Source organism: Hyla sarda, chromosome 9 (genome assembly GCF_029499605.1).
Source record: "Hyla sarda isolate aHylSar1 chromosome 9, aHylSar1.hap1, whole genome shotgun sequence".
Taxonomy (NCBI): domain Eukaryota; kingdom Metazoa; phylum Chordata; class Amphibia; order Anura; family Hylidae; genus Hyla; species Hyla sarda.
In genome coordinates, this window is record NC_079197.1 from 154,897,052 (window position 1) to 154,922,051 (window position 25,000).

The following is a 25,000-nucleotide window of genomic DNA, read 5'->3' on the forward strand; positions in this document are numbered from 1 at the left end:
TGGGGGAACTAAAGGGGCCTACATATGGGGGAACTAAAGGGGTCTACAACTATATATGGGGGAACTAAAGGGGCCTACAACTATATATGGGGGAACTAAAGGGGTCTACAACTATATATGGGGGAACTAAAGGGGCCTACAACTATATATGGGGGAACTAAAGGGGTGTACAACTATATATGGGGGAACTAAAGGGGCCTACAACTATATATGGGGGAACTAAAGGGGCCTACAACTATATATGGGGGAACTAAAGGGGCCTACAACTATATATGGGGGAACTAAAGGGGCCTACAACTATATATGGGGGAACTAAAGGGGCCTACAACTATATATGGGGGAACTAAAGGGGCCTACAACTATATATGGGGGAACTAAAGGGGCCTACAACTATATATGGGGGAACTAAAGGGGCCTACAACTATATATGGGGGAACTAAAGGGGCCTACAGCTATATATTGGGGAACTAAAGGGGTCTACAGCTATATATTGGGGAACTAAAGGGCCTTCAACTATATATGGGGGAACTAAAGGGCCTTCAACTATATATGGGGGAACTAAAGGAGCCTACAACTATATATGGGGGAACCATGGGGGCCTACAACTATATATGGTGGTCTTAACTATGTATCGGCACAGTATAGGTGCCTACAACTATATGTTGGGGCACAGATGGGGCCTATAACTATATATGGGGTCAGTATTGGGGCCTACAACTAGCGTATATGTGGAGTCAGTTTGGGGGTCTACAACTACTTGGGGGCAATATAGGAGCCTACAAACATATATGGTGGCAGTATAGAGGGGCCTTTAACTATATATCTGGGCAGTATAGGGATCTATCACTATATATGGGGTTGTAGAGGGACCTAAAACTAATATATATATATGCGCAGTATAGGGTCCTACAATAATATATGGGGGCAATATAGGAGCCTACAACTATATATCTGGGCAATATAAGGACCTATCACTATATATGGGGCTGTAGAGGGACCTAAAACTAATATATATATGCACAGTATAGGGTCCTACATTAATATATGGGGGCAATATATTAGCCTACAACTATATATGGGGGCAGTAGAGGGGCCTACAACTATATATGGGGGCAGCATAGGGACATACAACTATATGGGTTCAGTATTGAGGCTTACTACTATGTATGGGGGCCTACAACTATATGTGAGGGCAGTAGAGGGGCCTACAACTATATATGGGGGCAGTAGAGGTTCCTACAATTATATATATATATATATATATATATATATATATATATATATATATATATATATATGGGGCAGTAGAGGGGCCTACAACAGCCTCTCAATGGGGTGTTAATGCAGATGTACCCACTAACTTTTGGTGGTCCTGTATCTTCTAGACTGTGCGGGGGGGGGGGGTGTTTAGTTGTGTAAAAGCCAATAACTTATCATCTGCTCTCACGGTGTCCTTACAGCTCTGTGATAAGTATTACGGTCACCGACTGATTCCTTTTTCTTTATCTTCCCTGACGGGAACTTTTGAACAGACTTTTGGCATGAAAACCAAGTTCTCGTTCGTCATTTTTGCTTTAGGAAATATTGCAGATGAGATTGAGTAATCTTCACAGTGTGGAGCAAGCGGGAACCGCACCGCTCTTAAAGAGGAACCGTTCCCCCAAATGTATTTTTCCCCAACGTCTGTGTGGTCAGTCCTGCCATTGTACAAATGCTTGGGCCTTTCTTCTCTGAAAATCGTGGTTGTTGCCGTATCGAATTTCCTGTTTATTTCAGGGGTCAAAAACCACAGATGCTGCATAATCCTGCCCTTTAGGCAATGTTTTCCAACCATTGTGCCTCCAGCTGTTGAAAAACTACAACTCCAAGCATGCCCGGACAGCCGTTGGCTGTCCGGGCATGCTAGGAGTTGTAGTTTTGCAACAGCTGAAGGCTCACTGGTTGGGAAACACTGTCCTGGTGGCTTCTCCCTTCCCCACCAGCCTTCATTGACAGATCTCTCTCTATACCCAAACAGGGAAAGATCTGTCTTGTGGGGCGGGGAGAAGCCAATGGGGACCATCCTGATGACTCGTAGTTCAGGCAGCATGAAAATGATGGCAGGTTCCCTTTAAACCAGAGGTCCCCAACCCAGTCCTCAATGCCCGATACCTGTAGTCCAGGATATGAATTTTTCCCTGTTCTACTCCAATGGAGTAACTAATAAAAAAAGAACCCATGTGGGTTGGCCTTGAGGAACAGGTTGAGAACCACTGCTAAGGGTATGTTCACACTGCGGAATTTCCGCTCGCTGAATTCAGCGAGCGGAGATTCCGTCCGGTGGCGGCCGCCGAAAATACTTTGACGGTAGGACCTCGCGACGCTTTGCCGCGCCATCACCATTGACGGCTATGCAGTGCTCGCGGACTTCCGTGCAAAGAATGACCATGATCTTTCTTTGTGCTGAACAATTTCAGCGGCTGAATTGTCAGATGATGAAATCCTGCGGTGTGAATGGGTCTCGCTGAAGACCCATTCACACTGATAATGTTCACAGCGCGGAATTCCGCCGTGTCAACATACCCTACCTAACATTCTGTGACCAATGGATCCACCACTGATGCTTGAAGACATTGAAATTGAGGTCACTCTCAACCAGGAGACATTAAAGGGGTACTCTGTCGGGGAAAAAAAAAAAATATTTTAAATCAACTGGTGCCAGAAAGTTAAACAGATTTGTAAATTACTTCTATTTAAAAAAAATCTTAATCCTTCCAGTACTTATCAGCTGCTGTATACTACAGAGGAAGTTCTTTTCTTCTTGACCACAGTGCTCTCTGCTGACACCTCTGTCCATGTCAGGAACTGTCCAGAGCAGAAGCAAATCCCCATAGCAAACCTCTCCTGCTCTGGACAGTTCCTGACATGGACAGAGGTGTCAGCAGAGAGCACTGTGGTCAGACAGAAAAGAAATTCAAAAAGAAAAGAACTTCCTCTGTAGTATACAGCAGCTGATAAATACTGAAAGAATTAAGATTTTTTTTTAAATAGAAGTAATTTAGTAGAGCCAAATTGTAATACCACACACAACCTGAGGAGAGGGGTGGGGCTGTTTTTGGAAGAAACAAGCTCGGATTTTCTACTCCTATTTCTACAACCCCTAATGTCATATAAGCCCTTTTCCGGTTAAGCAGAATTCTGAACATTTGGGAACAAACTTGATTTTATGTCTTTTTTTATTGTTACAGGTCGTGGAAGAAAATGGAGTGCGCAAAGTGTTGGTCTTGCCTCATTCGACAGAGTTCCATCCATCGATGCACCCTCCGCCACCTCACGTTACCCACTTTATGCACCATCACCCCGCCCTGCTCCCTCACCCCCCGCACCATGTGTACCCACCAGTGCCTGGCACAGGAGAGCTGCCTCCTCAGTTTATACATCAGCACCCACCACCCCCACCACACATTTTCCAGGAACAAGGTATGTATTTTATACGGTGACTTCTCTCTGCACTTGTTGTACACTTAAAGGGGTATTCCAGGAAAAAACTTTTTTTTTATATATATCAACTGGCTCCAGAAAGTTAAACAGATTTGTAAATTACTTCTATTAAAAAATCTTAATCCTTTCAGTACTTGTGAGCTGATGAAGTTGAGTTGTTCTTTTCTGTCCAAGTGCTCTCTGATGACACGTGTCTCGGGAACTGTCCAGAGTAGAAGAAAATCCCCATAGCAAACCTCTTCTACTCTGTGCAGGTCCCGAGACAAGCAGAGATGTCAGCAGAGAGCACTGTTGCCAGACAGAAAACAACAACTCAACTTCAGCAGCTGATAATTATTGAAAGGATTAAGATTTTTTAATAGAAGTAATTTACAAATCTGTTTAACTTTCTGGAGCCAGTTGTTATAAAAAAAAAAGTTTTTTCCTGGAATACCCCTTTAAGGTTGGCCGGCAGCTTACATTTGTCCACCTTCACCATACACGTGCACGCTCCGTTTGAACGAGTATGCATGTGTTCTGAACAAAGAGGGAAGAATAAGCCTTTTCTTATCTGCCTTGAAAACATAGGATCCATCATGTTTGATTTTAACAAGACTGATCTTTCTTTTACCAATATCTCTCATTGGGGGGGGGGGGGGGGGTGGAACATACCCATACACTTTAGATCAGTGTTTCCAAGCCAGAGAGCCTCCAGCTGTGGCAAAACTACAACTCCCAGCATGTCCGGACAGCCAAAGGCGCATACCTGGTAGTCCAATCGCGCCCCCCCCCCCCCCCCTTGGTATGTAAACAGATTGTAGCAAAAGAGCACTTATCTCCATAGATCAATGTAATGGTCTATCTAAGCAATCAAAAAGTTGCTTATAATAGGCACCAAGGGGGCATAAATTTTTTTTTTTTTATGAAATAACACTTTTTTTTTTTTACATTTTCCAAATAAAGTATTTAAATAAATATAATACATATATTTGGTATCGCCATGTGTGTAATTGTTCAGACGATCAGACTATTAAATGATCACATACCTGATCCCGCACACTCAACGGCGTGCAGCTCACGTTAAAGGAGTAGTACAGTGAAAGATAACTTATCCCCTATTTAAAGGATAGGAAATACGTTATAGATCACAGGGGGCCGACCAATGGAACGGGGCCACTTCAGTCTGACGGAAGCTGCCATTCCGACCCCTGCAGCGAGCCACGCTCGACACACCCCCTTAACTTAACTCTGTGGGATACATGGAGAGGGCCTGTCGGTCCCACTCTCTGCAGGGGTTGGCACGCCCTCTTTCCAGCAGACTACCGGGGTCCCGTTCAGGAGATCGTGGGGTGGGGGTGCGGGGGTCCCAGCACTCGGACCCACTGCAATCTATCTTTTGGATAGGGGATAAGTTATATTTCACTACAGAACTCCTTTAAATCGTGTTGTTGCCCTAAAGAACTGGCATAGTTTGGATTCTTATTATACCTAGATGTATTTGAGTGTCCACTCTCTCTCGCCTCTCCAGAGCTGCGGTCACATGGGAGGATGAACTTCCAACAGAGAGACGAGCGAAGCATGAAAGTGCAAGAGCAACTCCGGAAAAAATTAAAAGACCGCCAGATTAGCACCCACAACAACAACAAGCTGCACAGTCCACCCTCCTCCCCGCACAAAGCTCACAATGCTGCCAATTCACACATGCAGAACGGATATACCAAGGGTCAACACCTCACAGGGGGGCCTATCAAACTGAAGCAAGCCGCCAGAATACGGGGCAGTCCGCCTGCAGAGAACGAGGCTGGAGGTAGGTTGTGGTCACCATTTCTCTTCTCACTAGCTGATCTGCACATGGTGTCTCTGGTCATACATGTCTGGCTATCTTTTCTAAACCACGTGCATCCAGCATGCCCGATCCCTTTCAGGAGGCCTTGATGCACATGAGTTGGTTGGCAAGTTAAGAGTACCTGTCATCAAACGATATTTTCTAAACTAACTCAGATTATATTCCCTAACTACTCCTAACACCCCTCCTGCCCTTAAATATTTTTTCCAAGCTTTAAAAAGCTGTGTATCATACCTTTTCCATTGCTCCCATTGTCTGAGCTCCTGGCAGGAGAAAGTGGGCGTTACCCAGCAAGCGCAACATCACTGAAGGCTGTGAGAGCTGTGCCTAGCCATGGCCGCACGTCCTGAGTTTGGTCTCCTGCCAGGGCGGAAGGAGACCAAACTAACTGTTTGACTTGCGTCAGGGAACAGAACAGAGCCACCTAGTGGACGTTTTTTTCAATCACATTAAAAACATATAAAGGTTGAGAATTTTAAGTAAATAGCAAAGTATAGTGTATTATAATTACATAAGGAACAATATATTAAAAGTTTAATTTGGTGACAGGTACTCATTAGCCGAAATCGACAAATTCAGCAACGCATGTAGGATTAGAAAAGCATAGCTGCCGTTTATTTTTTCCAGAGAGAGCGCCACACTTGTCCTCAGGTTGTGTGTGGTATTACAACGTGGCTTTATGCACTTTAAAGGGGTTAGCCCGTTTAGGAAAATGTATCCCCCTACCCAAATAATGGGGGATAAGTGTCAGATCAGGGCTGGTCCGCCTGCTGGGATTCCTGCGATCTCCTGCACGGCGCTCCAGCTTTCCTTGGACACACTGTGGGGATGGGCATGCTCTATGGAAGAGCCAATGTGCTGTACTCGTGTATCTCCAGCTCTACCATAAAGCTGCATGTAGGGGTCATGCCAATCCCCGCTTTATGCACGAGGATAGCCGGAGCACTGTGCAGGGGGTCCCAGCGGTCATACCCCCGTGATCTGACACTTATCCCCTATCCCCTATTAATGGAACAGAGCTGCAATGCCAAACACAAACTGAGGACAAGAGAGGCGCTGTTTCTGGAAGAAAGGATAAGCCCTTTGGTTAGTAAACACTGCTATACGTGCTCCCGTTCAGTGTTCCACCAGCTGTTGCAAAACCACAACTCCTAGCATGCCCGGACAACCAAAGTTGTAGTTGTAGTTTGCAACAGCTGGAGACACACTAGTTGAGAGACACGTATAGTCCTGCATGAAAGATGCAGTATGTCCATGGGGCCGCGCAATTGCATTGCATTGTTTTCGGCAGCCCATGTCACGTGACCAATTTTAGATGCTCATTTAGCTCCCAAACGGAACTACAGATGGGATTTTCTTGGACGGTCGCCTTTCTTCCACCGCTGTCGGCTGCGTTGCATGGTCCCCATGAGGGCCAGCAAAGGGATGGCTGTAAATAATTGGGTGGGAAGAGATCATCTCTGACAGCAGATTAGAAATATTCCTGGAATGGTCAATTTCTCAGATTAAATTACAAGCAGATGTGAGATTAAGATGTAAATCCATTATCCAGATACACAGGATACATTCATAGGAGATGTATGTGTGGATCCCGTCCATACGGAGAACTATGTAAACACCATCCCTGCCGCTGAGGTCCTTGAGTGGAACTCTGGGGACCCAAAGTGTAACATAGATTTATTAGGAATTTAGAGCATTACATCTGCTTGTTTTTATATGGAAAATGAATTTACTTCAGTTTTAAAGAGCATTGACCATTCGCTCGTGAAAAAAAAAACGTCCAAAAAGTTGCCTTAATTTTGGACATCTAATTGGTGATCAGTAAAGGTTGTTCCTAACACAGTTTTATTGGTAGGGGTCTGATCTTTCGGGCCAGTACTGATCACAAGAACATGGGTCCTATTCCCAATGGATGAGTGTATCTGCTGATTAATGCTTGGGATAGGCATATGGCTGTCCTTCATATAAGATAGGGATAGGCATAAGGCTATCCTTCATATAAGATAGGGATAGGCATAAGGCTATCTTTTATATAAGATAGTGATAGGTATAAGGCTATCCTTCATATAAGATAGGGATAGGCATAAGGCTATCCTTTATATAAGATAGTGATAGGCATAAGGCTATCCTTTGTATAAGATAGTCATAAGGCTATCCTTCATATAAGATAGGGATAGGCATAAGGCTATCCTTTATATAAGATAGGGATAGGCATAAGGCTATCCTTTATATAAGATAGGGATAGGCATAAGGCTATCCTTTATATAAGATAGGGCCAGGGATGATTGATAGTATTCAGAATATTGGGCAGACTAGATGGGCCAACACATTTTATATTTCTATGATATTCTTAGAAGGTCACAGCTCGTGCTTCTGACCACCGCTGTATTCAACTAGGAGGACAAGGGACCAATGGGACTTCAACCAATCATGAGAATGGACATCCTACATCGCCCTGTCCCAGTGGTTGGAGCACCGCCAGTCAGATGCTCTCCCTAGTTACATGGACCTGGGGCCCAGTGGTTGGACACTCATCATTTATCTGCAGATAGATGAAGTGTTTTGGTAGAAAATCTCCTTTCGGATAGACCATCAGTGTATGATTGGTGTTAAAAAAAATAATATCCTGAAACTTATCTGTAATGTTACTGTATATTAATCTGCCCAGTTCCTCTTCCTCTATAGAACGGCATATGCCAAATTGGTAGACAAGCCATATAAGAACTGTCACGGCAGCCATATTTTATTCTTGTCTAGCATTTCCAAACCGGAGCTAGAGAATGAACACTTATTGCATATAAAAATCCCTTTGTACTTGTTTACGTCCTGTATGCATATGTGACGAATAACCTTTTAAAATAGTCTCCTGTGGAAATGCCCGATACTTGGCAACACTAATCCAGGATATGCACCAGGACACTGGTCCGGCCATGGCTGTGGCCCAGGAGGAAGTGTGGAATAGGATTTTCAGGATGAATAAATCTTTTAGGTTGTGCAATACCCCGGCACTTGCATCATTCCCTCTCTCAGATGGTGGTAAAGTGTATTGACCTGATCATGTGAATACTACTTCCCAACAGATTAGAGAATAACATCTGTGCGGTTCGCCCGTCCCCTGACTGTTAAATCAATACCAGTTGGCGGTTTCTTAAAAGCTTTAGATAAAAAATAAATGCGAAGAACAATTTTGGCCGGTGGGCCTACTGTGCGTGCGGAGGGTTTAAAGAATATTTTCATTTTTTCTTTCTTCTCTTTGTTAGATGGAGAAGCCGAACCGAAAAGGCTACAAGATTTAAGTCCCAGCATGGCCAAGCCAGTTGTAAGTACTCCATGATCTGTAAGATTGGTGGCTATCCTTGAAGCTTATGTATTTCAGCCCATCTAAGGATTTAGACAAAAATGGAATGTACTCTGTTCCTCTGATCTATAAATAGAAGCATGTGTCACGCAGATCACTGTTTATGTGAAGGGTTAACTTGGGTGAACCTACACTAAGGTAGTGGGGAACTGTGTAAATATCAGTTTCATAGTGCATCGCTGTTACTGGAGTCATGGCGCCAGAGCCTTCTAACACCGTAAAAGAGCAGGGATACTGCTGACAATGGAGTCCTAGCATTCCTGTCCAAGTCTTTAGATACAGCTTCCTGTTCAGTCCGTCCATTTACACAGCTTGTCTTATAACACCTGATTTCCATTAGATACATTGTGCAAAATTATTTTCTGAATGTTCTCGATCATAATGGATATTGCCATTTAAAGAGATAGTAAATAGAAAATGAATGACAAACAGCACCCCTCATGTCCATAGGTTGTTTCTAGTAATGCAGCTCATCCCCCTTTCAAGCATAAGGAGTTGGGCTGCAATATCATGCACAGCCCATGGACCACAGTAGTGGCACTACTCTCCTACATCCCTTTTTATGTAGTTGAATGACATTTTTTAGGGCCTTTTCACTCTGTTAATCCCACATTTTAATTAAAGTAACACAACTGAACCAATAATAGGAAAAAAAAAAAAGGAAGAAAAAAAAAAATAGAGTATAGCTGCCCTTGTTGTTTGTCAGCTTTTAGCATTAGGCTTGAAAAAAATCTGTCTGTAAAAATCCTGCAGGGAACTGAGGGGTGGAGCTTAACCAAGGGGGTTGTTCATTTTTTTCCTGCTGAAGACAGGGGGGAAGCTCCTGCTGCAGCCAGTTGTCTTACAGCCATTTACTTCCTCCCTTCCTCTCTCACTTCATTCCCTCCTCTTTTTCTCCCTCCCTCTCTTCCTTCCCTTCCTCGCTCATTCCATTCCTTCCCCTTCCCTCCTTCCTTCCACTTCCATCCCTCTCTTCCTTCCTTCCTCTGTCCTTCTTTTCTTTCCTCCCTTGATCTTTCACCAGCCCTGGCCTGTCTATCTTTAAATATACTGACTGGAGCGTCTTTTCATGCAGTGCTGTCTTGTGTTGTCCCTGTTACTCCTCCTACAAATATATAAATTAGAAACTGGGTGTTACCTGTTTGGAGTGTTACCCAACCCAGTCTAACATTGCCCAACCACTTCTGACAGTGTAGGGACATCCCCTTGACAAGGAAAATGGTAAAACCTAGTTGTCTATATGTTTGTACACATTTACGAGGGGAAAATTCCTCACTTCTTTCTTTTCCCAGCCTTCCTTTTTTTTTTTCCCTTCACCTTCCCTTCTGTCTCTTCACTTCCGCCCCTTCCTCTCCCCCCTCCCTCCCTACCTTCCATTCCTTTTTTCCTTCCTTCCTTCCTCTCCTACACCCTCCCTCTGTCTCTCCCCCTCCATTCCTCCCTCCCTTCCTTTCTTCCCTTCCACCCTCGCTTTCTTCCCCTCCCTTTCTTCCCCTCACCCCTCGCTTTCTTCCCCTCACCCCTCCCTTTCTTCCCCTCACCCCTCCCTTTCTTCCCCTCACCCCTCCCTTTCTTCCCCTCACCCCTCCCTTTCTTCCCCTCACCCCTCCCTTTCTTCCCCTCACCCCTCCCTTTCTTCCCCTCACCCCTCCCTTTCTTCCCCTCACCCCTCCCTTTCTTCCCCTCACCCCTCCCTTTCTTCCCCTCACCCCTCCCTTTCTTTCCCTCACCCCTCCCTTTCTTTCCCTCACCCCTCCCTTTCTTCCCTCCCTCCCTTGCTTTCCTCCCTCCCTCCCTTGCTTTCTTCCCTCCCTCCCTTGCTTTCTTCCCTCCCTCCCTCCCTTCCTTCCTTCCCTCCCTCCCTCCCTTCCTTCCTTCCTTCCCTTCCTTCCTTCCCTTCCTTCCTTTCTTCCCTCCCTCCCTCCCTCCCTTCTTTTCTTCCCTCCCTCCCTTCTTTTCTTCCCTCCCTCCCTTCTTTTCTTCCCTCCCTCCCTTCCTTTCTTTCCCTCCTCCCTTCCTTTCTTCCCTCCCTTCCTTTCTTCCCTCCCTTCCTTCCTTTCTTCCCTCCCTTCCTTTCTTCCCTCCCTTTCCTCCCTCCATTCCTTTCTTCCCTCCCTTCCTTTCTTCCCTCCTTCCCTTCTTCCCTCCTTCCCTTCTTTTCTTCCCTCCCTCCCTTCTTTTCTTCCATCCCTCCCTTCGTTTCTTCCCCTCCCTCCCTTCCTTTCTTTCCCTCCTCCCTTCCTTTCTTTCCCTTTCTTTCTTCCCCTCCTCCCTTTCTTTTTCTTTCTTCCCCTCCTCCCTTCACTCCTTCCCTTCCTTTCTTCCCCTCCTCCCTTTCTTCCTTCCCCTCCTCCTATCCTTTCTTCCCTTTCTCCCTTCCTTTCTTACCTCCCTCCTTCCCTTCCTTTCTTACCTCCCTCCTTCCCTTCCTTTCTTACCTCCCTCCTTCCCTTCCTTTCTTACCTCCCTCCTTCCCTTTCTTCCCTTCCTCCCTCCTTCCCTTCCTTCCTTTCTTCCCTCCCTCCTTCCCTTCCTTTCTTCCCTCCCTCCTTCCCTTCCTTTCTTCCCTCCCTCCTTCCCTTCCTTTCTTCCCTCCCTTCTTCCCTTCCTTCCTTTCTTCCCTCCCTCCTTCCCTTCCTTTCTTCCCTCCCTCCTTCCCTTCCTTTCTTCCCTCCCTCCCTTCCTTTCCTTTCTTACCCTCCCTCCTTCCCTCCCTCCTTCCCTTCCTTTCTTCCCTCCCTCCCTTCCTTTCTTTACCCTCCCTCCTTCCCTCCCTCCCTCACTCCTTCCCTCCCTCCCTTCCTTTCTTCCCTCCCTCCCTCCTTCCCTTCCTTCCTTTCTTCCCTCCCTCCCTTCCTTTCTTCCCTCCCTCCCTTCATTTCTTCCCTCCCTCCCTTCCTTTCTTTACCCTCACTCCTTCCCTCCCTCCCTTCCTTTCTTTACCCTCACTCCTTCCCTCCCTTCCTTTCTTCCTTCCCTCCCTCCCTCCCTCCCTTCCTTTCTTCCCTCCCTCCCTTCATTTCTTCCCTCCCTCCCTTCCTTTCTTTACCCTCACTCCTTCCCTCCCTCCCTTCCTTTCTTCCTTCCCTCCCTCCCTCCCTCCCTTCCTTTCTTTCCCTCCCTTCCAGGAGCAATAACTGAGAAACAGCACAACATAGAGTTCTGGGAAAGGACCTTCCAGAATTATTTCACAGAGGACTAAACCAGATCTGTCTGTAGCACTGATAGGGCCTCCTATCCTATTGGGGTTACCCTACATTAACCAGGGCCAATACAAACCAGCAATATTTAAGATGCACTCTTCTCAGTAGATCTTCCGGTCTCTCTGCACAGTGCGGAGTGCCTTTCACACCATATTGAGCTCTGTATGGTTTTCTGGGTAGGTTGCAGCCTTATTTGCTCTGAAATCTGACCCAGCGATCGGTGGGCTGGGATCCTCTTTGTATGTTATGAGGGTATTCGAGGACATGTTCATTCTAATCACATTACATCACTTCATTAACAATGCATACTTGACTGGCACTTCCTGAATAATGACTCTCTCTTTCTCATTGGGGTTTCTCGTTCTCATGTAGCCGTCGTTCCTCAGCTTTTAGTGTTCATAACATATCTAAAAAGAAATAAAAACCTAACAAAAAATGCAATGAAAATTCAGTATGTAAAAACATTTATTTATTTCATTGAGAAACGTTTCTTTATTCGGTTATTTGTCCTCCATTCTGTTCTGTTGACTTGTATGCATCCATTAGTGCTGCACCAAGGAAACCTTATGTATATTGATCCCTGTGGATCATGTGATCTGTTAGTGAGACTGTTTCACTTGACATACTTTATCCTAAATTTTTCTATATATATTTTTTTAAAATTTTGTGTAGGTTTCCAACTTGGAAGCAAGGTCTGCTGTGTTGTCCTGGAGCGTGCAGATCACCTCCCCGAACCGGGAGAGCCCCACAAGCCATTTACCAGGGTCATTCATGTACGAGGTGACCGTATCCAATAGTGGCAAAAACGGAAAGTTCAAGCCAGCTTACTCGTGAGTATGAAACCCTTGAGTAGCACAAACAATGGTATAGAAATACAAATAAGATAAAATAATCGAGCTAATGAAAGTATATATAGCTTTAAATTATGTACAGATAAAATAGTGCATCTGGCAAGCGGTCCGTATTGAACAACCGTTCTTTTTTCAAAGCGTGCTTGAGCCCTCGACTAGACAGCTAGATATCCCCTATCCTATGGATACTTTCCATCTTGGGATAGTCCTATTAACCCATATATCCTAATGCAGTGGTCTCCAAACTGTGGCCCTACAGATGTTGCAAAACTACAACTCCCAGCACGCCCGGACAGCCGTTGGCTGTCCGGGCGTGCTGGGAGTTGTAGTTTTGCAACAGCTGAAGGCACCCGGGTTGGGAAAACACTGTCCTAGTGATATGACATCAGTGCCTACAACACTTAAAGGGGTACTCCGCCCCTGGCATCTTATCCCCTATCCAAAGGATAGGGGATAAGATGTCAGATCGCCGCGGTCCCCCGGGGATCGCCGCTGCGGCACCACACCATCATTACTGCACAGAGCGAGTTCGCTCTGTGCATAATGACGGGCGATACAGGGGACGGAGCAGCGTGACGTCATGGCTCCGCCCCTCATGTCATCACGGCCCGTCCCCTTAATGCAAGTCTATGGCAGGGGGCGTGACGACCGCCACGCCCCTCCCATAGACTTGTATTGACGTGGGCGGGCCGTGACGTCACGAGGGGCGGAGCCGTGACATAACGATGCTCCGGCCCCTGTATTGCCCGTCATTACGTGCAGAGCGATCTCGTTCTGCGCAGTAATGATAGCGGGGTGCTGCAGCAGCGATCCCCAGGGTCCCCAGCAGCGGGACCCCGGTGATCTGACATCTTATCCCCTATCCTTTGGATAGGGGCGGAGTACCCCTTTAAGAGGAAGGCTCTGTTCACATCATATTTATAGCCTGTCTTGGAGGTATACGTGTTGAGGATCTTCTGATGTATACCTCTAATACAGTCTATTACACTGCATAGATAGGATATATATATATATATATATATATATATCTATCCTATTATTTTTTTATTTTTTTATTATTGTTATAAAAAATAGGATATGGTCTATATACACTGCTCAAAAAAATAAAGGAAACACTTAAACTAGAGATGAGCGAACTTACAGTAATTTCGATTCGTCACGAACTTCTCGGCTCGGCAGTTGATGACTTATCCTACATAAATTGGTTCATCTTTTAGGTGCTCCCGTGGGCTGGAAAAGGTGGATACAGTCCTAGGAGACTCTTTCTTAGGACTGTATCCATCTTTTCCAGCCCTCCAGAGCACCTGAAAGCTGAACTAATTTATGCAGGATAAGTCATCAACTGCCGAGCCGAGAAGTTCGTGACGAATCGAATTTACTGTAAGTTCGCTCATCTCTAACTTAAACAACACAATGTAACTCCAAGTTCCAACTTCTGTGAAATCCCACTGTCCACTCAGGAAGCAACACTGATTGACAATCAATTTCACATGCTGTTATGCAAATGGAACAGACAACAGATGGAAATTATAGGCAATTAGCAAGAATCCCCCAATAAAGAAGTGGTTCTGCAGGTGGTGACCACAGACCACTTCTCAGTTCCTATGCTTCCTGGCTGATGTTTTGGTCACTTTTTAATGCTGGCGGTGCTTTCACTTTAGTGTTAGCATGAGATGGTGTCTACAACCCACACAGGTGGCTCAGGTAGTGCAGCTCATCCAGGATGGCACATCAATGCGAGCTGTGGCAAGAAGGTTTGCTGTGTCTGTCAGCGTAGTGTCCAGGGCATGGAGGGGCTACCAGGAGACAGGCCAGTACATCAGGAGATGTGGAGGAGACCGTAGGAGGGCAAAAACCCAGCAGCAGGACCGCTACCTCCGCCTTTGTGCAAGGAGGAGCAGGAGGAGCACTGCCAGAGCCCTGCAAAATGACCTCCAGCAGGCCTCAAATGTGCATGTGTCGACTCAACCAGTCAGAAACAGACTCCATGAGGGTGGTATGAGGGCCCGACGTCCACAGGTGGGGGTTGTGCTTACAGCCCAACACCGTGTAGGACGTTTGACATTTGCCAGAGAACACCAAGATTGGCAAATTCACCACTGGCACCCTGTGCTCTTCACAGTTGAAAGCAGGTTCACACTGAGCACATGACAGACATGACAGAGTCTGGAGACGCCGTGAAGAACGTTTTGCTGCCTGCAACATCCTCCAGCATGACCGGTTTGGTGGTGGGTCAGTAATGGTGTGGGGTGGCATTTCTTAAGGGGGGGGGGGGGGGGTCGCACAGCCCTCCAATGTGCTTGCCAGAGGTAGCCTGACTGCCATTACGTACCGAGATGAGATCCTCAGACCCCTTGTGAGACCATATGCTGGTGCAGTTGGCCCTGGGTTCCTCCTAATACAAGACAATGCTAGACTTCATGTGGCTGGAGTGTGTCAGCAGTTCCTGCAAGAGGAAGGCATTGATGCTATGGACTGGTCCGCCTGTTCCCCAGACCTGAATCTGATTGAGCACATCTGGGACATCATGTCTCGCTCATCCACCAACGCCACGTTGCACCACAGACTGTCCAGGAGTTGCCCAGGCATTGTAGGGAGGTCATACGGGCACGTGGAGGCCACACACACTACTGAGACTCATTGTGACTTGTTTTAAGAACATTACATAAAGTTGGATCAGCCTGTAGTGTGGTTTTCCACTGTGATTTTGAGTGTGACTCCATATCTAGACCTCCATGGGTTGATACATTTGATTTCCATTGATAATTTTTGTGTGATTTTGTTGTCAGCGCATTCAACTATGTAAAGACGAAAGTATTTCATACGATAAGTTCATTCATTCAGATATAGGATGTGTTCTCTTAGTGTTCCCTTTATTTTTTTGAGCAGTGTATATTGTTATACATTTTTTTGGTTACATTTTTTTAAAATTAATTAATGTATTCATTCATTTATTTACCCATCCATATGCAGGCCAAATGGACTATCTTTCAGCACTCCAGCTGGTGCAGAACTACAACTCCCAGCTTGTGCCCTTACAACCATCTTCTTTCCCAGCATGCTGAGCATTGTAGTTTTGCAACAGCTGGAGACCCAAAGTTTGGAGATGTTTGGGATGTTTTCCCACCATGTACACTGTTCACACTACAAAGATTCCGCCTTCAATTTTCTTATGGAAACTGCACGGATTCCGATTTTCACAGCGCCAATGATTTCAGTTGGTTTTGCGGTGCTCAGTTCACAGGTCGGAACAGATAAACTACCGCATCCAGTAAGTGACGCGTTTCAAGAAACAGGTTTTTTTTCCAAAGCATGCTCGAAGCGCGTCCATTGCTGGCTGCTGTATTTTATCTGTAGATGGACTGGACTTTTTTTTTTTTATCTATTTGTATTTCTATTACTTTTCTGTTGCCATGTACCACTACATAGTGCTCCCCCTTGAGAACTAGTGATGGGGATGCAGCACTGTAGACCCCTCATGCTCATTATTGGTGATCACCTCTGTAACTTTACAAGATAGGAATATCCCTTTAAGATGGTCTCACAGTAACGCTGAGCATGCATTTTGTATTTTGTTTTTGTTTTTCAGAGGAGACACTGCAACGTGCACGCTCACAGACCTGCGGCCAGCAACAGACTACCATGTACGGTATGTGCCATATGGCTTTGACTGGGACTGTCTTACATAGTCTGTGGCAATAATTCTTTATCTGCTTATTTTCTGGAAATTTTAGGGGGGCAAAAAAAACATCTAATTTTTTATATTACTTAAAAGGGTACTCCGGTGGAAAAAATATATATATAAAATATATATTTTCCACCGGAGTACCCTTTTAAGTAATATAGAAAATTAGATTTGTTCCCCCCCTCCTAAAATTTCCAGAAAATTAGCAGATAATTATATATTTTTTTAAATCAACTGGTGCCATAAAGTTAAACAGATTTGTAAATCACTTCTATTTAAAAATCTTAATCCTTCCAGTACTTTTCAGTTGCTGTATACTACAGAGGAAGTTCTTTTCTTTTTGAATTTCTTTTCTGTCTGACCACCTCTGTCCACATTAGGAACTGTCCAGAGCAGGAGAGGTTTGCTATAGGAATATGCTCCTTCTCTTGACAGTTCCTGACACGGACAGAGGTGTCAGCAGAGAGCAGTGTGGTCAGACAGAAAATAAATTCAAAAAGAAAAGAGCTTCCTCTGTAGTATACAGCAGCTGATGAGTACTGGAAGGATTAAGATTTTAAATAGAAGTAATTTACAAATCTGTTTAACTTTCTGGCACCAGTTGATTTAAAAAAAAATTATAATAATTCTACCGGAGTACCCCTTTAAATCCAAACTGGACCTCCTGATGTTGCAAAACTACAACTCCCAGCATGCCCGGACAGCCAACGGCTGTCCGGGCATGCTGGGAGTTGTAGTTTTGCAACATCTAGAGGTCAGTAGTTTGGCACCTACTGACCTAAATTTTCCATATTTTCTTCTTTCCTGTTTCAATGGTTCTTTGTTATAAGATTGGTTATAATGGTGGTGACCTTTGTGTTTTAGAGTTACTGCCACGTGTCCACCTCTAGAGGGTTCCATCTCTGAATTAGTGAGTTTTACCACGGAAAGCTGTGAGCCGGATTCACCAGCGCCGCCAAAGCTCACCAATAGAAGTCGGAACTGTCTAAACCTGCAGTGGAAGGTCTGTATACCGGCGACTTAACTTCTCTTATAGTCTGTCAACTGAAACAATATAAAATGCTCCATGTGCTTAACCCCTTAACGACAATGGACATAAATGTACGTCATGGTGCCGTGGTACTTAAAGCACCATGACGTACATTTACGCAGCCAGGGACCCGCCGGTAATGGCAGACATCAGCGATCGCGCTGATGTCCACCTTTGACCCCTCGGATGCCGTGATCAATACAGATCACGGCATCCGCGGCAATGTGGCACTTAAAATGAATGATCGGATCGCCAGCAGCGCTGCCGCGGGGATCCTATCATCCAGCATGGTGGCCGGAGGTCCCCTCACCTGTGCAGAAGATGACCGATAACACTGATTAGTGCTATGCCTTTGCATAGCACTGAATAGTATTAGCAATCAACTGATTGCTATAAATAGTTCCCTATGGGAACATTTAAAGTATAAAAAAAAAAAAATACATTTGAAAAATCCCCTTCCCCTATAAAAATGTAAATCGTCGCTTTTTCCCATTTTACCCCTAAAAAGCGTATAAAAAAATTAAGCAAAAGTGGTACCAATAAAAACTACAGATCACTGTGCAAAAAATGAGCCTTCATACCGCCCCATATATGGAAAAATGGGAAAGTTAGAGGTGGTCAAAATAGGGCAATTTCAAACATACTAATTTTGTTAAAATAGTTTGAGATTTTTTTAAAGAGGTACAATAATAGAAATGCATATAAGATGGGTATCATTTTAATCGTATTGACCCACAGAATAAAGAAAACAGGTCATTTTTACTGGAAAGTCTACAGCATGAAAACAAAACCTTCCAAATTTTCATAAATTGCGGTTTTCTTTTCAATTTCCCCACATAGATAATGTTTGTTTTTTTTGGGTTGTGCCGTATGTTTTATGGTAAAATGAGTGATGTCATTACAAAGTGAAATTGATGATGCAAAAATCAAGCCCTCATATGGGTCTGGGAATGGAATTATAAAAGAGTTATGATTTTTAGAAGGTAAGGAGGAAAAAATGGAAAATGCAAAAATAAAATTGGCCTGGTCCTTAAGGGGTTAAATTATAATTTACACCCTTTTATGGCTTGTCCCTTGTTTTATGTTGCTCATACTTCCTGCAGCTCACTGCGTAGGAGGGGGCTTTCCCCTGCTTGCCCTCACATCTCATATGGGAACTTCCTTCCTCTTTCCCAAGAATTTACATTCGGCTGCTATTTACACTGAGGCTATGTGACACTCTCTTGGCTCACACAGCAGGATGATTGACAAGTCAGGAGTCTGTACAGAGCCCTGCTTTACCCTACACACTTCCTATATTTTGTCTCAGCCAAGACACATAGGCAATAGCTGCAGGGAGAAGACAGTGTTTTGGATAGTGAAGGGAACCCTAGTGGTAAAAAGTATGGAGCATTTTTTCGCCCACAAATATATACACATTTTTCAATCAATGTATATTACAAATATACATATAATGTTTTTATTTTTTTATTTTTATTTTTTTGCAAATGACAGTAGACAGTGCCCATTTAATGGCCCAGAATTATCAATCGGAGACAAAAATGTGTCTGATTTTTGTCTTGGCCAGAGAACAACCAATCACAGCTCAGTGTTCATCACTCAAATTACGTTGTTAAAATGAAAGCTGAGCTGTGATTGGTTATCTGTCTGAGACAGAATTCGGGCAAAATTTTGTCTCCAGACAGATGGAATAATTCAGGCCTTGGTATCACGCACCGTTGATCTTCATTTTTGTAATCTACCGTATTCTTATTTTCAGGCGTCTAACGATAACGGATCCAAAATCAATGGCTACCTTTTGGAATGGGATGAGGTATTGGACCATGTGTTTTATATTTTCTATCATCTTTTTGTTAAACCCTTCAATCACCAGCTGGGATAAAATGTACAAGAATAATATATGCTTGACTGATACAGTGGTCCCCAAACTGTGACCCTCCAGATGTTGCAACACTACAACTCCCAGCATGCTCAGAGTTGTAGTTTTGCATCAGCTGGAGGGCCACGGTTTGGAGACTGATGGACTGATTCATTACAGGGGGTCTTCTCCTGTGACCAGACTTTTAATTTTAATGAGGGTATTCCAAGAATTAAAGTTACCCTCTGCCCACAGAATATGGGATAACTAGCTGATCGGCCGCTGCTCCATTCATTTTCTGTTACTTCTGAACATTGCCGGTCGCTGAACTCCATGTTCTGAAGTGTATGGAGTGATGGTTAAAGAGGTACTCCGCTGCTCAGCGTTTGGAACAATCTGTATTATGCTTTCGACATTAGCTCCGCCCCTCATTATTTCATGCCCCGTCCCCTCAATGCAAGTCTATGGAAGGGGGCGTGACAGCCGTCACACCCCCTCCCATAGACTTGCATTGAGTGGGCGGGGTGTGACGTCATTAGGGGGGTGGGGCTATGATGTCACGAGCTCCCTGCTCCAGCGTTAAAAACAGTTTGTTCCAAACGCTGAGCAGCCGAGTACCCCTATAAACTCATTCTTCATTCTCTAAGGCACTGTTTCCCAACCAGGGTGCCTCCAGCTGTAGCAAAACTACAAATCCCAGCATACCTTGACATCTAAGGCTATCACACTGCCGATGTGACACTGCAGTACGACGGACATCAGGGAACACGGGGAGAATGGCGGGTGAAAAAATACATCATGCAACATCTTTTTCTCCCACTACTCCTGTCATAAAACAACGGCGCCAGCCGGACCCCATAATAGTAAATGGGATCTGTTGTACCCGTTGTTGCCTGTTGTACCCCAACTGGCAATAAAGGCACGGAAAAAAAAAAAAAAAAAGACGTTTTCCGCCAGGACACAATGGCAGTATGAAAGGGGACTTAGTGGTACCATGACTGATAAGAACGGGCATGGGTCGCCAAGGGGTTAAAGAACCCCTCCATCCAGATAGTAATGCCTTTAAATGGATCTCTGCAGTAAATCTGCATAGTATTACATGTGAAAGGGTACATTCACATATCCAAATCTCCTGCGAGTTTTGACTGTAGTGGGGTCTTTTTCGGGTTAAACCTGTAGTGGGAAACTCGCAGAAGATCCGGACGTGTGAACAAACCCTTAGGGCAGAAGCTTGTGCTCCAGAGCTGCTGCTACTCATTAACTGGAAGTTTTAACTTTAACTATTTTCAGCCATTTTTAAGGATGTACGGATTCGGATTTGGTCAGCTGGTCACCCAGACTTACTGCATACTGCTTAAAGGGGTATTCCGCTGCTCAGGTTTGGAACAAACTGTTCCGAATGCTGGAGCCGGGAGCTTGTGACGTCACAGCCTTGCCCCCTCATGCCGTCACGCCCCACCCCCTCAATGCAAGTCCATGGGAGGGGGCGTGACAGCTGTCACGCCCCCTCCCATAGACTTGCATTGAGGGGGCGGGGCGTGACGTCATGAGGGGACGGGGCTGTGACGTCACAAGTTCCAGCGTTCGGAACACATTGTTCCAAACGCTGAACAGCGGAGTACCCCTTTAAACATAGCTGCTTTCTTGTAAAAACAGCACTACTCTTGTCCTTAATTTGGGGGTGGTATTGCAGCTCTGTTGACTTGAAATGAATGGAGCCGAGTTGTAATATCACACACAACCTTAGGACAGGCGCGGCGCTGTTTTTGGAAAAACAGCAGTTATGTTTTTCTGCTCCTGGATAACCCCCTTTAATGTAGCCATCTCAAATCCTTTTGTTTTGTATATTTTAGGCTGTTCAATGTCTATGCCATGTGGTCTCAGGGTCAGCATTATTAAAGGGGTTATCCAGGAAGAGAAAAACAGAGCTAACTTCTTTCAAAAACGCTCCCTGTCTGTCTCCAGGTTGGGTCTGGTCTGCGGCTCAGTTTCATTGAAGTGAATGGAGCCAATACTACACCCAACCTGGGGGCAAATAGGAAGCAGTTTTTGAAAGAAATAAGCTCTGTTTTTCTGTTCCTGGATAACCCCTTTAACCTTGGTTGTTCTTTTTCTACAGGGGAGGCATGGACCCTATAAAGAATGCTACTTCGGTCACCTTAAGCAATACAAGTTAACAAAGCTGTCTCCATCCACAAAGTATGCCTTTAGAATAGCAGCCAAAAATGACATTGGGATGAGGTAAGACTGAGCGCATGCTGATGTCTAGCCGTCTCTGAAATGCATCCTCTGCTTTACCTCTCTGCTTTTTATATGTCCTGCTGAGACTGAAAAGACACTTATAATGCTTTATTTAAAGGGGTACTCCGGTGAAAAATGTTTTTTTTTTAAAATGAACTGATGCCAGAATGTTAAACAGATTTGTAACTTACGGTAGAAAACAGACATGGTGCACATCTACAATCTTGTATAATGATCTGATTGCTTCTCAGCACAATATCAAAAACTAACAGGTTGTTAGTATACATTTTTGATCAAAAAGTACAAGCCCACTCGCCACGTCAAGGCCACCTATTTAGAGTGGGTCCCTAACGTCCCTAGCATAAAATGGCATAGCACTGGGCGGCGACCACCACTGCCGCGACTCCAGTGCCCACCGGGGGAACGACCCACTGGCAGAGCTGCCCCAATGCCACTCAAACCAGTCTATGGGCCGCACCCCCCCGCAGACACGGCGCCACGGCCGTAACGGACGCCGCACAGCACCACACCAGTGTGAACTCTTCCCCACCCCCTCAGCCCAACCCTATATAAGTAGTAGTTAGCTACACATGGGCCATTTCTTTCCTAGCAGCCTCCCAGTCTGACTGGGAGAGCATGGTAAGTGAGCCATTACACATTGTTCACACTGTGTGGTGCTGTGCGGCGTCCGTAGCTGCCGTGGCGCCGTGTCTGCGGGGGGGGGGGGGGGGTGCGACCCATGGACTGGTTTGAGTGGCATTGGGGTCATTCTACCTGTGGGCACTGGTTCCACGGCGGTGGTGGTTGCCGCCCAGTGCTACGCCATTTTATGCTAGGGACGTTAGGGACCCACTCTAAATAGGTGGCCTTGACGTGGCGAGTGGGGCGAGTATATATATATATTACTAAGTAGCACTGAGAATGTCCCTGTCACGCAGACCTTTTCTGTATCAGGCCTTGTTCACACGTTGCATTTTTGTTGTGGTACCATCTCTGTAACAATATTGCAAAAACACCATGGTGCCACCACAAAACCACAACCTGTGGACGAATCCTTTCACACGTGCGTCTTTTGCTGCAGATTTTGCTACTAATTGACCTCAATGGACAGTGAATTCTGCAACAGAAAATTGTCAGCATATTTCTTTTCAAACTCGCAACATGTTTCCCACTGCGAATTTGAAAGAGGCAAGTTATGCGCAGCAGATTTTCGACAGCGGAATCTCCACTGCTTAAAATCCACCCCAGACCCTATTGACTTCAATGGGGGTCTGTGGCCGATTTTCTGAGTGAGAAACATGCTGCGAGTTCGAAAGGAAATACACTTGTGTGAGCGAGCCCTTAGGGTAGGTTTACAACGAGTTTCCTATTGCGAGTTTGAGCCACGGCAATGTTATCTGCTGTGAAACTTACGGTGCGTTCACACTGTGGAATCTCCGCTCGCTGAATTCAGCGAGTAGATATTCCATCTGGCGGTAGATATTCCATACTTCGGCACTAGGGCTGCGGGGCACTGAGCCCTCACCATTGACTGCTATGCAGTGCTCGCGGAATCCATGCAAAGAATGAACATGTTCTTTCTTTGCACGGTACAATTTCAGCGGCGGCATTGTCCGCCGCTGAAATTCCGCAGTGTGAACGGGTCTTGCGGAGACCCATTCACTCTAATGTTAAGTTCACACAGCAGAATTCCGCTCACGGAAGAATTCTGTAGTATGAACGCACCCTTAGGGTATGTTCACACATAGGTAGATTTGATGCGCAGGATTTTCTGCTGCAGATTTCAATGTAAACTAAATGACTGAGCTTCTAATCTGCAGTTACAAATCCTGCGCATCAAATCTGCAGGATCCTGTATGTGTGAACGTACCCTAAGAGCAGATGTAACAGTGATGTCCCTGCTTATTACTACAATTACACCAAAATCATGGTAAATGCATTGGTTTTGCTGTGATGAAAGCATTTTGCCTTATTTGTTTTAAGTTATTGTGGCAGTAAACCAAGACATCATGAACAGTCCAAAAATTTTATTACCCATCCCTGAAAAAAACTTTTTCACCATTTGTTTGTGGTGTATTTTTTATTTTCTTAAATAGAGCATATTCTAGGTATGACATGTTTTTTGTGGTGGTAATGTATTTGGGCGCAGTATTACATTCAGCAGCATAGTAGGTGTTGGAATGGAAATTAGGGGCACTACAAGTGGCGGTATTTTAATTGGGCACAAAATTTGGCAGTATTGTTTTCAGGGGCATAGTATGTGGCAGTATTGTTTTCAGGTGCATAGTATGTGGCAGTATTGTTTTCAGGTGCATAGTATGTGGCGGTATTGTTTTCAGGTGCATAGTATGTGGCGGTATTGTTTTCAGGTGCATAGTATGTGGTGGTATTGTTTTCAGGTGCATAGTATGTGGCAGTATTGTTTTCAGGTGCATAGTATGTGGCGGTATTGTTTTCAGGTGCATAGTATGTGGCGGTATTGTTTTCAGGTGCATAGTATGTGTCGGTATTGTTTTCAGGTGCATAGTATGTGGCGGTATTGTTTTCAGGTGCATAGTGTGTGTCGGTATTGTTTTCAGGTGCATAGTATGTGGCGGTATTGTTTTCAGGTGCATAGTATGTGGCGGTATTGTTTTCAGGTGCATAGTATGTGGCGGTATTGTTTTCAGGTGCATAGTATGTGGCGGTATTGTTTTCAGGGGCATAGTATGTGGCAGTATTGTTTTCAGGTGCATAGTATGTGGCAGTATTGTTTTCAGGTGCATAGTATGTGGCGGTATTGTTTTCAGGTGCATAGTATGTGGCGGTATTGTTTTCAGGTGCATAGTATGTGGCGGTATTGTTTTCAGGTGCATAGTATGTGGCGGTATTGTTTTCAGGTGCATAGTATGTGGCGGTATTGTTTTCAGGTGCATAGTATGTGGCAGTATTTTCAGGGGCATAGTATGTGGCAGTATCGTTTTCAGGTGCATAGTATGTGGCGGTATTGTTTTCAGGTGCATTGTATGTGGCAGTATTGTATTCAGGGGCACAGCATGTGGCAGTATTGTATTCAGGGGCACAGTGTGGGCCATTATTTTTAGCATCCCAGCTTCGAGAAGTATTATATTCATGGCACAGTAGGTACCAGCATTCTTTTTAGGGGCACCATTTGTGGCAGTATTTTATATGGGGGCGAGAACTTATCCAGGGAGAAGGGACCCAAGCTGAACATTTGCATGAGGGCCCATAAGCTTTTAGCTACACCCTTGCCCCCACATACCTGACGGAGGTCAAAAGTGTGTAATTTTGGCCTCTGTTTGGGACAAATGTTGTGGGGTCTGCTGGAAGGAATAGCTTTGCCCTCTGCGCTATTCCATTGAGCTTGATCATATTAAAAAAAATGTTAAAAACCACGTAGTATATATGTTTTTGCTATGGGACACAATGTAGGTCTGATAGACACTGCTTAATGCGGTGTGAAAGGACC

At 45.0% G+C, this 25,000-nt stretch overlaps 1 protein-coding gene across 7 annotated transcripts in view; it reads left to right on the forward strand.

The window, feature by feature from the left end:
* Positions 1-25,000, forward strand: part of LOC130291198 (fibronectin type-III domain-containing protein 3A-like) — a 121,940-nt gene that overhangs the window by 67,960 nt on the left and 28,980 nt on the right. For all 7 annotated transcript variants that reach the window (XM_056539724.1, XM_056539730.1, XM_056539726.1 and 4 more), the window contains exons 5-12: positions 3,228-3,459; positions 4,988-5,266; positions 8,566-8,624; positions 12,539-12,696; positions 16,307-16,366; positions 17,267-17,405; positions 19,192-19,245; positions 21,410-21,531. In XM_056539724.1, coding sequence (XP_056395699.1) covers positions 3,228-3,459; positions 4,988-5,266; positions 8,566-8,624; positions 12,539-12,696; positions 16,307-16,366; positions 17,267-17,405; positions 19,192-19,245; positions 21,410-21,531 — 1,103 coding nt within the window. The remainder of the gene's footprint in view (positions 1-3,227; positions 3,460-4,987; positions 5,267-8,565; positions 8,625-12,538; positions 12,697-16,306; positions 16,367-17,266; positions 17,406-19,191; positions 19,246-21,409; positions 21,532-25,000) is intronic.